This window comes from Malus domestica, chromosome 02, assembly GCF_042453785.1.
Source record: "Malus domestica chromosome 02, GDT2T_hap1".
Classification (NCBI taxonomy): domain Eukaryota; kingdom Viridiplantae; phylum Streptophyta; class Magnoliopsida; order Rosales; family Rosaceae; genus Malus; species Malus domestica.
The window spans coordinates 11,338,037-11,351,698 of record NC_091662.1 but is presented as its reverse complement, the minus strand read 5'-3'; the positions used below and the strand labels follow the sequence as shown (position 1 = coordinate 11,351,698).

At 37.6% G+C, this 13,662-nt stretch overlaps 1 protein-coding gene across 1 annotated transcript; it reads left to right on the top strand.

Moving 5' to 3' along the window:
• Window positions 1-9,251: 9,251 nt before the first annotated feature.
• LOC114820349 (AAA-ATPase At5g17760-like) lies at window positions 9,252-11,575 on the top strand. Its single transcript, XM_029090948.2, has 2 exons — window positions 9,252-10,327; window positions 10,976-11,575. Exons 1-2 carry the CDS (start codon window positions 9,347-9,349, stop codon window positions 11,480-11,482), a joined length of 1,488 nt encoding a protein of 495 aa, XP_028946781.1. The 5' UTR covers window positions 9,252-9,346; the 3' UTR covers window positions 11,483-11,575.
• Window positions 11,576-13,662: the final 2,087 nt, after the last annotated feature.

Below are 13,662 nucleotides of genomic sequence, written 5' to 3'. Positions count from 1 at the left end.
ACTTGCTTAGTCTCTTCTGATTATTCGGACGCGGTTTATATATATATATATATATATATACACACACACACACATACTAGTCAATTATCTGTTATAAAAATATTATATCATGTTTTTTAGTATATCAATATTTTTATATTAGGGGATGGAGAATTCGATTAAGCCACACAATGAGCAGCTTAATTTAGTATCGAATTCGTAATCCATGAGATTCGAACCTAAAACCTTTCATTCTTAAGCAAAGAAGAATACCACAAGACTGTAGTACTCAGTGACATTATTTTTTTAAATAACGAAAACTTTTTTTTTTAAATTAAAAAAAATGTGCGTGGAAGAAGGGGAGGGGTTGATGTGGGAGACCTGGCGTTAAAGAAAACCTTCGCAATTTTTTTTATTTAATTTTTAAATAGATGTAGTATGTTTAAATGGCTGTGATGTGAGGTTTGTATAAATAAAAAAAGCAAAATTTGTGTTGTATGTAATCACAAAATTGCCCATGCTTTTTGTTTTTGTTCAATTTTGATGAGAGGTTTAGAATGGTAATTTTATGAAGTTTTGGTTGACAAAGAGAGTTCTATTAACATATAGTTTAAAATAAAGTTTTGGTTGACAAAGAGAGTTCTATTAACATGTAGTTTAGAATGGTAATTTTATGAAGTTTTGGTTGACAAAAAAAGTTTTATTAACATGTAGTTTAGATATTAAAGAAGGGTTATGATACGAGATACATGTTTTTGACATATATTTTGACACATGCTTTTATGGCTCTCATTTCGTAATTTTTTTCCAGGATCCAAACCCGTCTATATTTCAATTCATTCACAGGTCATTCTTGTAAAAAATTAGACAAATCTAGCTCTATTGAGACATTCATTAGTAGTAAAAGAAAATGGAAAAATACGGTTCTAAAGAAACACTAAATTTTGTCCAACAGTCATATAGCTTCAGATTCGGGTATTTTTGGTAGACAAATATGATCTTTGAGAGATAGACCGTTAGATCATTGAAATGCATTACGAAGTGAACCCCATAAAAATTGTGTGTCAAAATGTGTGTCCAAAATGTATATCTCAGGATCCTAACCCATTAAAGAAAGGGAACTTTAACGAAAAGCACCCGGTACTGTTCACTTTAACGAAAAACCACATTTTTACACTAAAAAGTCAATCATGGTACTCTTCACTTTACCCTTTATTTTGTCCTTATCATTAAAACTCAAAGTTTTCAAGCCATTTTCATTAGTTTTCCATTAAAGAAATGATAAACACAAACATACTTTTTTTTTTATACACACCCATGTTTAATCATGTCTATTTTTTCTATTCGTGTGAGGCTAAAAGAGCGTGTGATAATTTATTGCCTGTATATAGTAATGTATATGAATCATGGGTAGAATATGTGAGCTTGATACGTGTCATGGTTGAAGTGTGAATGTGTTTGGACTCAATTTTACACTATCGGCTCGAGTAATTGAGGCCGTTGAATGAGCAAAATTCTAGACCGTCGGATGACTTTGAATATTAAGAGGCCATGATTTTGTACGCACTCGGCCCAAATACTTAAAGTCGTTGGATGAAGGAGGTCATAATTGATATTACCATTTTATTAGGAATTTATATCTTAACGTGAGAGTCAAATAAATGAAAGTAGTAACAATTGTACAAGGACTCTGTGTGGTTACACATTGTGCAACTTGGTTGGTTCACGTCCTGATCAACACGGAAAAGTGCTACTTATCAGAATCTAAGGATAAGACAACATGCAGAAATGGGAGATGTGATTAGGTTGAATTTTTTGATAATGCATGGTTTGCATTTAATTGGAAAGAAAGATGGGATAAAACAAGTAAACATTGATGCAATTAAATTGCAAGTTGCGTTGCATGCATGGATGTATCTAAGCAAAAAAAAAGGAGATGCCGCACACTTCTGTTACAGCTCGTCCCAGAGAAGTATATTATTTAATTATCGACGGCGTGAAATTACCTAAATACCCTTGGACGTTGAGAATTATTATGGAGTGTTGTGGTTTTGACTTAAGGTTGTGGACCTATTAGTTCTATTCCTTTATTATTGGACCCAATTAGAACTAAGTGTTCTCTTAGTTTTGATTGGTGGCTTTTGGACCACACACCCATTTACCCTCTATCTCTCTCCTTCCCGTGCTTTCTCTCTCAGACTCATTCTCTCTCTCTCTCTTCGAACTCTTACGGACACACACAAAAAAACCCAAAACAACACAGATCGAAGGTTCTGAGGTCTCCAGTGTGTTCCTAGGATCCTTACGAGTCGAGTGATACCCATTTTTAGCAAGGAAACCTTCGAGAAACCCTAGTTTGAAAGGGAGTCGTGGGTGTACAGTACACCAAACTAGTTCGTGGAGGTTTCAAGCTGTTCTAAGACTCAAAAGGTAATCTCCTAGTCATCTGGTTTGTTTTGGCATAAATTGGAACAATTTTGGACATCAGAAAACCCCGGAAAATAGACCTTCGACTTGGGTACTATTCATCAACTTTTAAACCCTTGAGTTTTTGTGAATTTTAAGACCACATTGAGCTCAAGGAGGTCCTCACAATGCTCGGAGTGCATCGTTGATAGGATTTGGGTCACGGGAAGCTCGAAAACGAAGTTTTGCAGAGGTCGTCGGAGTTCGAGGACTTCTCCAACTTGATTTCACGTGATTCAAGGCGTGAAAAAGGTATAACGCAATTCTTTACCTCCTAAACTTCATTTGGTGGAAATTGCATGAAAAATGTTGAAGAAATGAGCGAGATTAAAGAGTTTGAAAAATTGCCCAGTTTCCGGCTCCAGCGACGGTTGCCGAAGCTGGAGGTAGGAGATGAAGGAATATTCTGTCAAGTCTGACGGAATATTCTCACACCGTTAGTTAGTTTAGAAGGATTTCGTTAGCTTTTAACGGAATATTCCTAACGACAGTTAGGATTCCGTGAGGGTTGGCCACGTATGGGGGCACGTCTGGCAGTGCACTCGCCGGCGCGTGAGGCCTCGAAAATTTATTCTAAAAATTTGGGGACAATCCTGAGATTGTGTAGGTAATTGTGATATATTCATATTCCCAATTTGAGCTATATATGAAGAGTTATTACATAGTTTTGTATATGTGCATTAAAGTGACGTTTATATAGTTGTTTCCCCTATAGGCGAGACCTATCCGGAGGACGAGCGTAGCCAAGCTAAGCATGGGGGTTACGACCCAGCTGCATATCTGTGAGTGGGCATTTATTTTCAGTGTATATATATATACTTGACGTTTTTCCCAGAAAACGTATTTAAGGAAATGTGATTGAAATGCCATGCTATGCCTATATTTTATTTTAGTATATGCATTATCATAATTATGCATATTGTTGCATGGTGCTATGGAGGCTTAAGTAAGCTTAGGTAAGTTATGTTTGGTTATGTGAATTGTCGATGATGTGATGTGTGATTGAATATTGTTGAGCTCATAAAACTGCACTTAGGGTGATTGTGATTTAGCCAGAGATATGACACATGCCTGTTTATTATGTCACCTCCCGCACCATATGCTCACATTGGATCCAATTTAGGTGCACAGTCTTGTCGTACAGACCTTATTTATGGTTCCGACTCGTAGGTGACTAGCGATTTATCGCCCGACTATTATGTGAAAGTAGTATTGAGCATAATTATATTACACTCATTATCGTCGTACAGACATTTGCATTTGGTTCCGACTCTTGTGTAGTATATTGCCATATAGGTCATTGTAGTGACTCCGGTTAGATTGACTTTTGAGCTATGAATTCAGCCGTACAGACTACCACAGAGGTTCCGGCTAACATGTTATATTTCTATGAAACTATTCTTACCTGAATTGCTTATTTTGTTATATATAGGCATGGCATACATACAAATATGAATCTTGATTTTGAGCATGATTTGAGATATATACATATTTATGTATTCTATTTTCTAGGAAATTTCTATATACTTGTCTTACGGCGAGGGGTTAGTATATTCAAAGAAAAATAAAGTTTTCGTGTAAGAATGTTTTTACTGACCCACTCAACTTTGTTTTTTCGCCCCTCTAGGTCTTAGATAGCAAAGTTTGGGGGCCACGAGGAATCCCACGATGTTCTGACAGAATCCGAAGTAGTAGGATTCACCTTCGAGTGTTGAATCTTAGTAATTGTCCTACTTGACTGCAACTAAACTTTCTCATTGCATTGAAAGTGTATTTATACACTTAGACTCTTACTAGCATCCTTTCTTAACTAGGATTGCTAGTTGCTTGGTTTTAAATTGTCATATTTCCTTACTATTTATCACTTCCGCTTTGCGCACAAGGCTACGTCACGCTCACGTGATGGCCAACATGTTTCGACTCCGGTCGGGGTGTGTCACTTCAGTTTGCTAGCAATGGCATATTCCTGTTTAAGTTGGAATTGTCATGATGATGATCTGGAAGTGGGTGATAGGATATGGCATGTGGTGCATGGAAATTTGAAGTTAACAATAACTCCAAATACAAGCCTTATTAAGTGACTAGTGTATCTAGTTTGAATAGAAGGAAAGTACAATTGCCAATCTTTCCCAGATATCAAGATGATGGCAAGGGATTTTGTGATAATTATCTCAGGAAAAGTGTTCTGCTTTCGACTAGAACTACACGGTTTAGCTACTAAGCACACAATCACTATAAATGCAAGAGGTCGTGCAACATGAAAAGCTCTCTCCAACTCAACACACAAACTGCCATGCGTAAACTCTCGCTCTACGCGAAACCTCTCAACAACCTTGATATTTTTTATTTTCTTTGTCTGCCAACACATCTTCAGTTTGGATAAACAGCACTGTGAATGCAACTGGTGACATCTTTAGTTTGGATAAACAACATTGTTGTCGTAGAATCAGCCGATCGCGGAGCACCTTCAGTTTGGATAAACAGCACTGCATCGAGGCTAACTGGTTATCTATCTAAGTCTCGATCGACAAGGATTTTCGAGTCCTTATTGGTAGAGCTCATCTCATCAGCATTTTCGGCGAAGCAGCAAAGTGAGGTGTTACAGGTTACTACGTTCGGCACATTGAAAGCCGAATTTGATATTGACTTTTGCAGAACTAGCAACCTTGTCTTCAGGCTCTAGAACCCGAAGGCCGAGACGTGTTGCTTCCTCGGCCGCAGTTGCAAGATCAAGAAGTCAGCAACGCGCTCAACGCAACATCAACACATTCTACTCCCCTGCCAAGCTAGACTGATGAGTTAGCACGCCCCGCACATAACCGAAGAACGTAGTTAGCTTATTGATTACTTGGCCTGCACGCCACATAGGCTTAGTAGTTTTTAGGGTCAACATAATGGAATGAGTCTGAATCCTCGCTAGATCCTCTTTGTTAGAATTCTGGGAATCCGCGAATCGTGTCCGTTTATCGTATATCGTGCGGTCAAAAATCATTTTAAATATTTTTATTTAAAAATAAACATAACCAATACTTGATAAAAACTGACCGCACGATGTACGATGAACGAACACGATTCACGGATCCCTAGGATCCTCACCAAAAGTATTGGGAGATGATCTTGTTGGGAATGGAATGATGAAGAACAAGAATTAGTTGAATAAAGAATGAGGAAAACTAATGAAAAGAGCTTGAAAATCCTTAGTTTTAATAATAAAGATAAAATAAATGGTAAAATAAATAGTACCAAAATTGATTTTTTACTATAAAAATATGAATTTTTTTGTGAAAATAAATAGTACCTGAAATTTTTCGTTAAACTTCCTTAAAAATGTGCTTAGATTACTCACTACTTGGCAAACTTTATCAGGAACTTCTCTCTTCCACGCCGAAAGTAGCAAGATGTACCCCATAAGTCAAGTTTTAAGCAAATATAATATGCATGTTATAGTCTTGATAAGTGGTTTTGTGGATTACGACACTATAAAAAAAAGAAAAGAAAAGGAGACCACTCCAAGCTAATAAAGTTAAAGTAAGAAAAAGTTCAAGCAAAACCCAATTTGTTCAAATGATGCATTTAGAAAGAGAACATTAACCTTTTGTTGTTCACTGTGTTGTAGGATTTTCGATTTTTTTTAAGTATTCAATGATACATAGTACTAATAAATATTTGAGCATTAAATTTAATCTATTGGTTTAAACTGAATAATCGAGGACCATTAAATCAAGTTTAATATCTTTGAGAAAATCATTTCGAACCCTCTCTTGCTCGAAATGATTTGGGTCGGTATTATGTAACTTGGTTTGACAAGTAATGCCTAAATTGGTTTCCGAACAGAAAGCGTGGGTTTCATAGGACAATCTCTGCAGGCCCATTTTAATGGTAATAATTTTAGTGATATATAGTTTGATTCTTTATAGAAAATCCCCAGAAGAGCGGATGGGTGGCTTTAGGAAGATATGCATGACATCCACATATATTCTCTCAACCAAATGAATCCTCATATATTCTCTCAACCAAATGAATTTGGCTCTTAGCCTGTACCTCAAAATTCAAGCACGTAACCCTCAAAGATTGCAAACTCTAATTTTTTTCCCTACCACAATGATGAAATTTTCTACGGTGCTCCAGAATATCTTATATCAAGAATCGGTTGTTTTTAAACATTAATTTGAGGTTGTGATATTTACACACCATTAACTACTTTTCCCACACCCTTTTTATTTTTTAATACTTAATTGGTATCCTACTATTTAATCTTCCATATACACCTCTTCCTACTTTTTGACTTTTGAAAGTTGTTTTTTATTTTTTATTTTTACACTTAGAAAGAATCAACACTCAAGGTAAACTCCCAGACTTCTCCCCTTCCTCTGTGCCTCCGTTCCCCCGTCCTCTTTACTTCCATTCATATCTTCTAGGAAAAGCCAATCTATTACCCTTCTTTATTACTTCTTGTGAAAAACCACAATGGATGACCTGATAATAATAGATGAGAGCTCCAGATGGTGTTGGAAATTTGAATAGTTTGAGTAGAAATTTCTTTGTCCCACATTGATCATTCTCAAAAGATTTCATCACTTTATAAGGCTTTATCCTTTATAGAAAGTAATTAGAGTAATAGGCATTGGAGAATACAATTGGGCTCACCCTTGAGGTTGGGCTTTGGGGTGCACTAATTAATTGATAATTAATAAAGATGGGCATTGGGCTTTGAAAATTAATTTCGATTTTAATTTAATTATTTTTTTGAACAGACTCATCTTTTCAGATGAAGTCTGAAGTCAATGTAAAACGCAGAGAGCACAGCACCTCATCTGAAGAGATGTCTCCCAACAGTCACATCTCATTCTCATACCTGTTGCGAACAGGTATAATCTCACTATATATAGATCCATCTACATGGCATTTAGGACACAGAAAACATAAATCTCCTCTATAATCCATAGCATTCTTATTGAGAGTACCACAAAGAAATTCGCCAGAAGTTAAGTTTTCCGGTGCTGAAATTCTAACTTGATCGTTGAATCCTGATGAAACAGACATCCGGAGAACTACAAGCACTGAGTAGGGGCGAAATTTCTGTTTCAAGGATATTGCGGTACGCAAGCCTCGATCTTCAATATTTCTGTTTAATATTAGTTCATTGTTCATACACTGTTTATTTATTAGCATATATAAATTTATCACAGATTGTTGACATATATCCAACAGATGGACATTGAGTTGCAGAACATATTGGATATGGCATGTAAGGAGAATGGCATGGAAGAAATTTTAGTATGCATTCCTCCTCTTAACACTTTTGATGGTAAGTTTCTAAAGTATTTTCTCAAATTATTAAGATTGATTTTGGAATTTAGGGTTTTTGTTCTCTTCTTGCGTTAGGTTTTTATCTCAAGACGACAAGAAGAGAACAAAAACCTAATTGCGTTAGGGTTTTTGTTCTCTTCTTGCATTCTAAAACTTCTTGCGTTAGTTTCTAAAGTTCATGGTCATTCAAAAGTTCATGGTTATGCAATAGACTTTTTATCTCTGGCTTCCAAAATTCTTCACGTTTCTTTTTACGCCCCTTGACTTCAAATGGACAATTTATGAGTCAATATCCTGAGTTTCGTTTTCCTTCATCTAGTGAAGTTTTAGAGGGTCGATAAAATGTCCATTTGAAGCCAGGGGGCGTAAAAAGAAACATGAAGAATTTTGGAAGCTAGAGATAAAAAGTTTATTGCATAACCATGAACTTTCGAATGACATGTGTGGACATCATTCTTGTCATCTTGAAATCAAAACCTAACGCAAGAAGAGAACAAAAACCCTAAATTCCAAAATCAATCTTAACAATTTGAGAAAATACTTTAGAAACTTACCATCAAAAGTGTTAAGAAGAGGAATGCATTCTGAAATTTCATCCATGCCATCCTCCTTGCATGCCATATCCAATATGTTCTACAACTCAATGTCCATCTGGAGCTCTTCATCTGTTATTATTAGGTCATCCATTGTGGTTTTCACAAGTAATAAAGAAGGTTAATGGATTGGCTTTTCATGGAAGGTATGAATGGAAGCAAAGAGGACAGGGGAACAGAGGCACAGAGGAAGGGGAGAAGTCTGGGAGTTTATCTTGAGTGTTGATTTGTTGTAAGTGTAAAAATAAAAAACATAAAAAAATAAAAATTCAAAAGTCAAAAAGTAGGAAGGGTATATATGGAAGATTAAATAGTATGATACCAATTAAGTACTAAAAAAATAAAAGAAATATGGGAAAAAGTAGTTAAGGGTGTGAATATCACAACCCTTAATTTGTTTAACATAAGATACTCAGGAGCATAAAAAAAACTTTTGCCGTAATAATTCATAACACCCAAAAGATAAAAGTAGAAGCAAATCTTTGGCACGCCAATTTCTTTCATTCTTACTTACTTTTCTTGTGAAAAGAGTGTAGTGAAATGGTTTTTTGACGTACCTATAGTACAATTAATTTTGATGAGAGGAACTTTGTGTATATACGCTCGTTGTATGGAAGAACTTTACATCAATTACTTGCGCTCGAAGCTTTTCGGAAACTCACCTTTGCTTTACCTTTTCTAGTGTTTGAATGCAATAATTGAACTAGAGAAGAAACCGAAACAAGACAGAAAAAGGAAGATATTAAAGTGGAATGGGATGGAAAGAAGGAAGGAAAGAAAGAAAGAAAGAAAGAAGAAACATGGGATGATGGGATGTTGGGGTCTATCTCTGTTTTGGAATCCACTCACGCACACGCACAATTCCACAAACGTACATTTTTATTGACTACCTAAAATTCCAAACAAAGAAGAAACCTTTGTTATATTATATAATCATTATTCACACACCTCTCCTCTACACTTCACAAAAACTTGAGAGAAAACACAAGCTTGTAACCATGAACTTGTTCTCCACCAGAGAAATGCCTTCTCCGTCGTCGTTGTTCTCTGCCTACGCCTCCATGGCAGCGTCAATCATGCTCTTCCGGTCCATGGCGAACGAGCTCATTCCTCAACCAGTTAGGGGCTACGTTTTATCTGCCATCAAATACGTCTTCAAGACTCATTCTCCTAAACTCACCCTAGTCATAGAGGAATCGAGCGGAATGTCGCGCAATCAAGTCTACGAAGCTGCGGAGGTTTATTTGTGCACGAAAATCAGCTCCAACACTGAGAGGATCAGAGTTAGCAAGAGCCCCAAGGGGAAGAACTTGACAATCAGACTCGAGAAAGGCGAGAAGTTGGTCGATTTCTATGAAGGGATTGAGCTCAAATGGAAGTTTCTTTGTACGGATTCCAAACAGAACAACCCTAATGATCCATCTCCGAGGTCCGAAAAGCGCTACTTTGAGCTAACATTCCACATGATGCACAAAGAAAAAGTATTGGGATGTTATTTGCCTTATGTTCTTGAAAGGGCCGACGCAATGAAAGATGAAGAAAGGGTATTGAAGATGTATACATTGAATGCCAACTATCCTTACAATGGCATCAAATGGGAGTCCATCAATCTCGAACACCCTGCAACGTTCGAGACTCTGGCCATGGACCAAGAGCTCAAAAATGCGGTTATCGATGATCTTAACAGGTTTGTGAAGAGGAAGGAGTTCTACAAGAAAGTAGGAAGGGCGTGGAAACGAGGGTATTTGTTGTATGGTCCTCCGGGCACTGGAAAATCGAGCTTGGTAGCAGCAATGGCTAATTATCTCAAGTTTGATGTCTATGACCTGCAGCTGGCTAACGTTCTTCGTGACTCGGACCTGAGAAAACTGCTGCTGGGCACCGCGAACAGGTCGATTCTTGTGATCGAGGACATTGATTGTACCGTTGATCTGCCTGATCGTCGACATACAGATGGAAAAAAGCAACACGATGTACAGGTGTGTCATCTTTTCCTTATATAAATTTGTTGAGTTTAATGCTTTGAACTGATCTTTGTGATTTGGTGAATCTTGGTTATATTAGCATCCGATTGGTTGTATTAGCATCTTACAACTAGCTCAGCACTAAGCATTTCACAAAACCTAAAAGATAGATACTTTCACAATCAACCAACCCCACCTCACTGTCTTTCTTCACTGCTGTTTCGTTTTTTATTCGAAGGGGGAAGCACTAGCACCCTCAAGAGTTTGGTAGGAAGTTGCTTTCTTTCTATTTCCCTTCAAGATTGTTGTTTTCAAATTGGATTAGAAAGAAAATCGCTTGTTTTTACTCCGAAAATTTTACACTGCACCAGTGGATGTATTAGGGCATCAGATGGTTAGATTCTAGTACGGGCTGTACCGAAATGGTGGAAAGCAATCATGTCTACGCATTCTAGTGCGGGTTCGATTCTCACCAATCCCCCTTCTCCTAGCAACTAACAATTTTACCCACTTAAACTATTGGTTGTCCCATTAAAAATAAATATAAATAAAAAATAAAAAATAAAAACTATAAAAAGGCCCCTTTTTTCTCCAGCTTTAACCCCGGAAAATGCACTCTCAGTACAAAAGAATTTTAACTCTATCGTCTTTGGCTTCCTGCAGTTGACACTCTCTGGACTACTAAACTTCATAGATGGCTTATGGTCTAGCTGTGGGGATGAGAGGATCATAATCTTTACCACTAACCACAAGGACAGGCTAGACCCCGCCCTTCTGCGGCCGGGGCGCATGGACATGCACATTCACATGTCCTACTGCACATACCACGGATTCAAACTCTTGGCCTCGAACTACTTGGACATCCATAACCACCATCACCTCTACGGAGAAATCCAAGACTTACTCAAGGAAACGGAGGTGACTCCAGCGCACGTTGCGGAAGAGCTGATGAAGAGTGAAGATGTTGATACTGCACTCGAAGGGCTTGTTAAGCTTTTAAAGAGGAAGAAATTGGAAGGCGATGAATGTGAGGCGGAGGCTGAGAAGAAGACTGCAGCAAAAAGGCAGAAAACTGGGAACCAACAGAAGAAATCTGTGAGGAATAACAGAAGAATCGCCACAAAAAGAAGCAGCAAACGTTTGTCCGCTAGAAATCCCAATTTGTATTAAACTAATCATCTGTTTAGATTGAGATTATCTCTTTCTAGATGTTGGGGCTTGGTATCACTACTACTTTAAAATAAATGAGTACCTTCATTGAAATATTAGTCGAAAAATATTTTCTTTAGCTCTGTTTTGATGCCTTATGCTGCTAAAACAATAGCTATAATCAAGAAAAAACGGGTATTAGCCTACGAGTGGAGTGCTTGTAGGCTGTCGCCGCGAATAAGTTCAAAAACTAAACTCTGTTGCTTTCAAGATTAACTTTCTACTTCCCTGAACAAGTCCAAAACAGAACAATCTTAAAAAAGGTTAGTATGTTTGCATCCACTCTACATATCAAGTTGCCAGATCGCCACGATACAGAATCTGCCACTCTAGGTGGAGAAGAAGGGTTCTTTTCCTGTATTTTGGATATCTGGAATTTTCGGAAGATCTAGGGTACACTGCTACCTCGGCATGGATGACAAAAATAAACTCTGTAAGGAAGAGCAAGAAGGTGAAAGTATATCCTTTCTTGCGGACAGTCTCAATTAGTTCTTGTGTTTGATGTTATATCCTTTCTTGCGGACAGTCTCAATTAGTTCTTGTGTTTGATGTGTCAGTATAAATACTTCATCAACGATCTTCTAGCATCGTACATACCATTATCTTATAAAATTAGAGGACAAGGAAAACAGACACTGGAAAGAGAGTATACATAAAAATTAATCAGAACTAGATAAACCTCCATCGCATAGCAGACTAAAACACACAAAATCGAGAATTTACTTAGTCTGGCCGTAAAGTTTCCCGTTACTGATGACGTGGCGCTCATGTAGACAATGACTGGGCAGCACATGTTATTAAAAAAATTTAAATATTAAAACAATTAATTAAAAAAAAAGTAAAAAAACAAAAAACCAGAACCCACTTCTTATTCCCTACCCTCCACCCTCCATCCCCTCCACCCCCTTCGTCTTATCCACCCGAGCACCAGACGGATGCTAGAGAAGAAGATTCCAGAGATTCGGTTGCACATCGAACAGAAAGAGGATCTGAGAATCTAAGAATCAAGCAGCAGCACACCAAAGTTGGCGATCGGTCAAGCTTCATCGGCGAGGCAACAAGAAGAGGATATGAGAATCAAGCAGCTGCAAGCGGAAGAGCAGAGCCGCCTCAGCCTCAAAGACTGTGTACGCTTTGGAGAAAGATGACGATGACGGACTTGGCGGCAGTGAGGTTGGAAATGGGGGATGAGAGAAGGGGTGGCTCGGGTGGGCAAGATGTGGGTGCTAGGGGATGGGAGAACGGGTTGCTCGGGTGGAGAAGACGAAGGGGGTGGAGGGGATGGAGGGGAGAAGGGGTGGAGGGGATGGAGGGTGTCGGGTTGGGAAGAAGAAGTGGGTTCTGGGTTTTTTTTATTATTTTTTATTATTTTTATTTAGAGCTCCGGACTGTTTCAGTCTCTCTCCCTCTCTCTACTCCGCATTGCGTGTGAGCAAATCGTTTTTCAAATTCTCCCTTTCTTCGATTCGATCATTAAATGTGCTCTGTTGCAATCGTCATCGACTTTCTATCTCAGTGGAATCTCTGCTCTTTGCTCTTCCAAGCTCAGTTTGGTAAGTGATTTAGGGTTTTCCTTTGACTAGAGTTGAATTTTTTGTTTTGTAATGATCCCAATATTTTTTTATTGAATCCAGTGATTGAAGCTTTTCTGTCTCAGATTTGAAGTTCTTTGCGAGTCGGGTGTCGGGTGGGGAAGAAGAAGTGGGTTCTGGGTTTTTTTTTTTAATTAATTATTTTAGTATTTTAAATTTTTTTTAATGACACGTAGTGCTCAATCATTTTTCACATGGATGCCACGTCATCTGTTAGCGGGAGACTTAACAGCCAGATCAACGGATGTATGAGACAGTCCCAAAATTAATACTTTAGGTATGATTCTGAGATGAAAAAAACTTTATGTAATAAATGTTGAAAACCATGAAACTATAGGGTAGTAAACTGAGATTTACCCAAAAAAAAAAACTCAAACTGTTATAAATAGGCAAAAGTTAGAGAGATAACCTTTGTCAGGAACATGAGAGAAGCGGATGCAAACTATCACATTATTTAGTTTTGTAACTATAACACAAAAGAATTGCAGGTAAAAAGAGGAAGTGAGGGATACTGATATTATTGCTTTTAGTTATTTTGTTTCATAGTGT

Excerpts from the sequence above, each read along its gene's own strand:
- LOC114820349 (XM_029090948.2), top strand. The coding sequence starts at position 9,347 with ATGAACTTGTTCTCCACCAGAGAAATGCCTTCTCCGTCGTCGTTGTTC. Across the intron at positions 10,328-10,975 it reads AAAAGCAACACGATGTACAG|TTGACACTCTCTGGACTACT; the intron begins GTGTGTCATCTT and ends GGCTTCCTGCAG.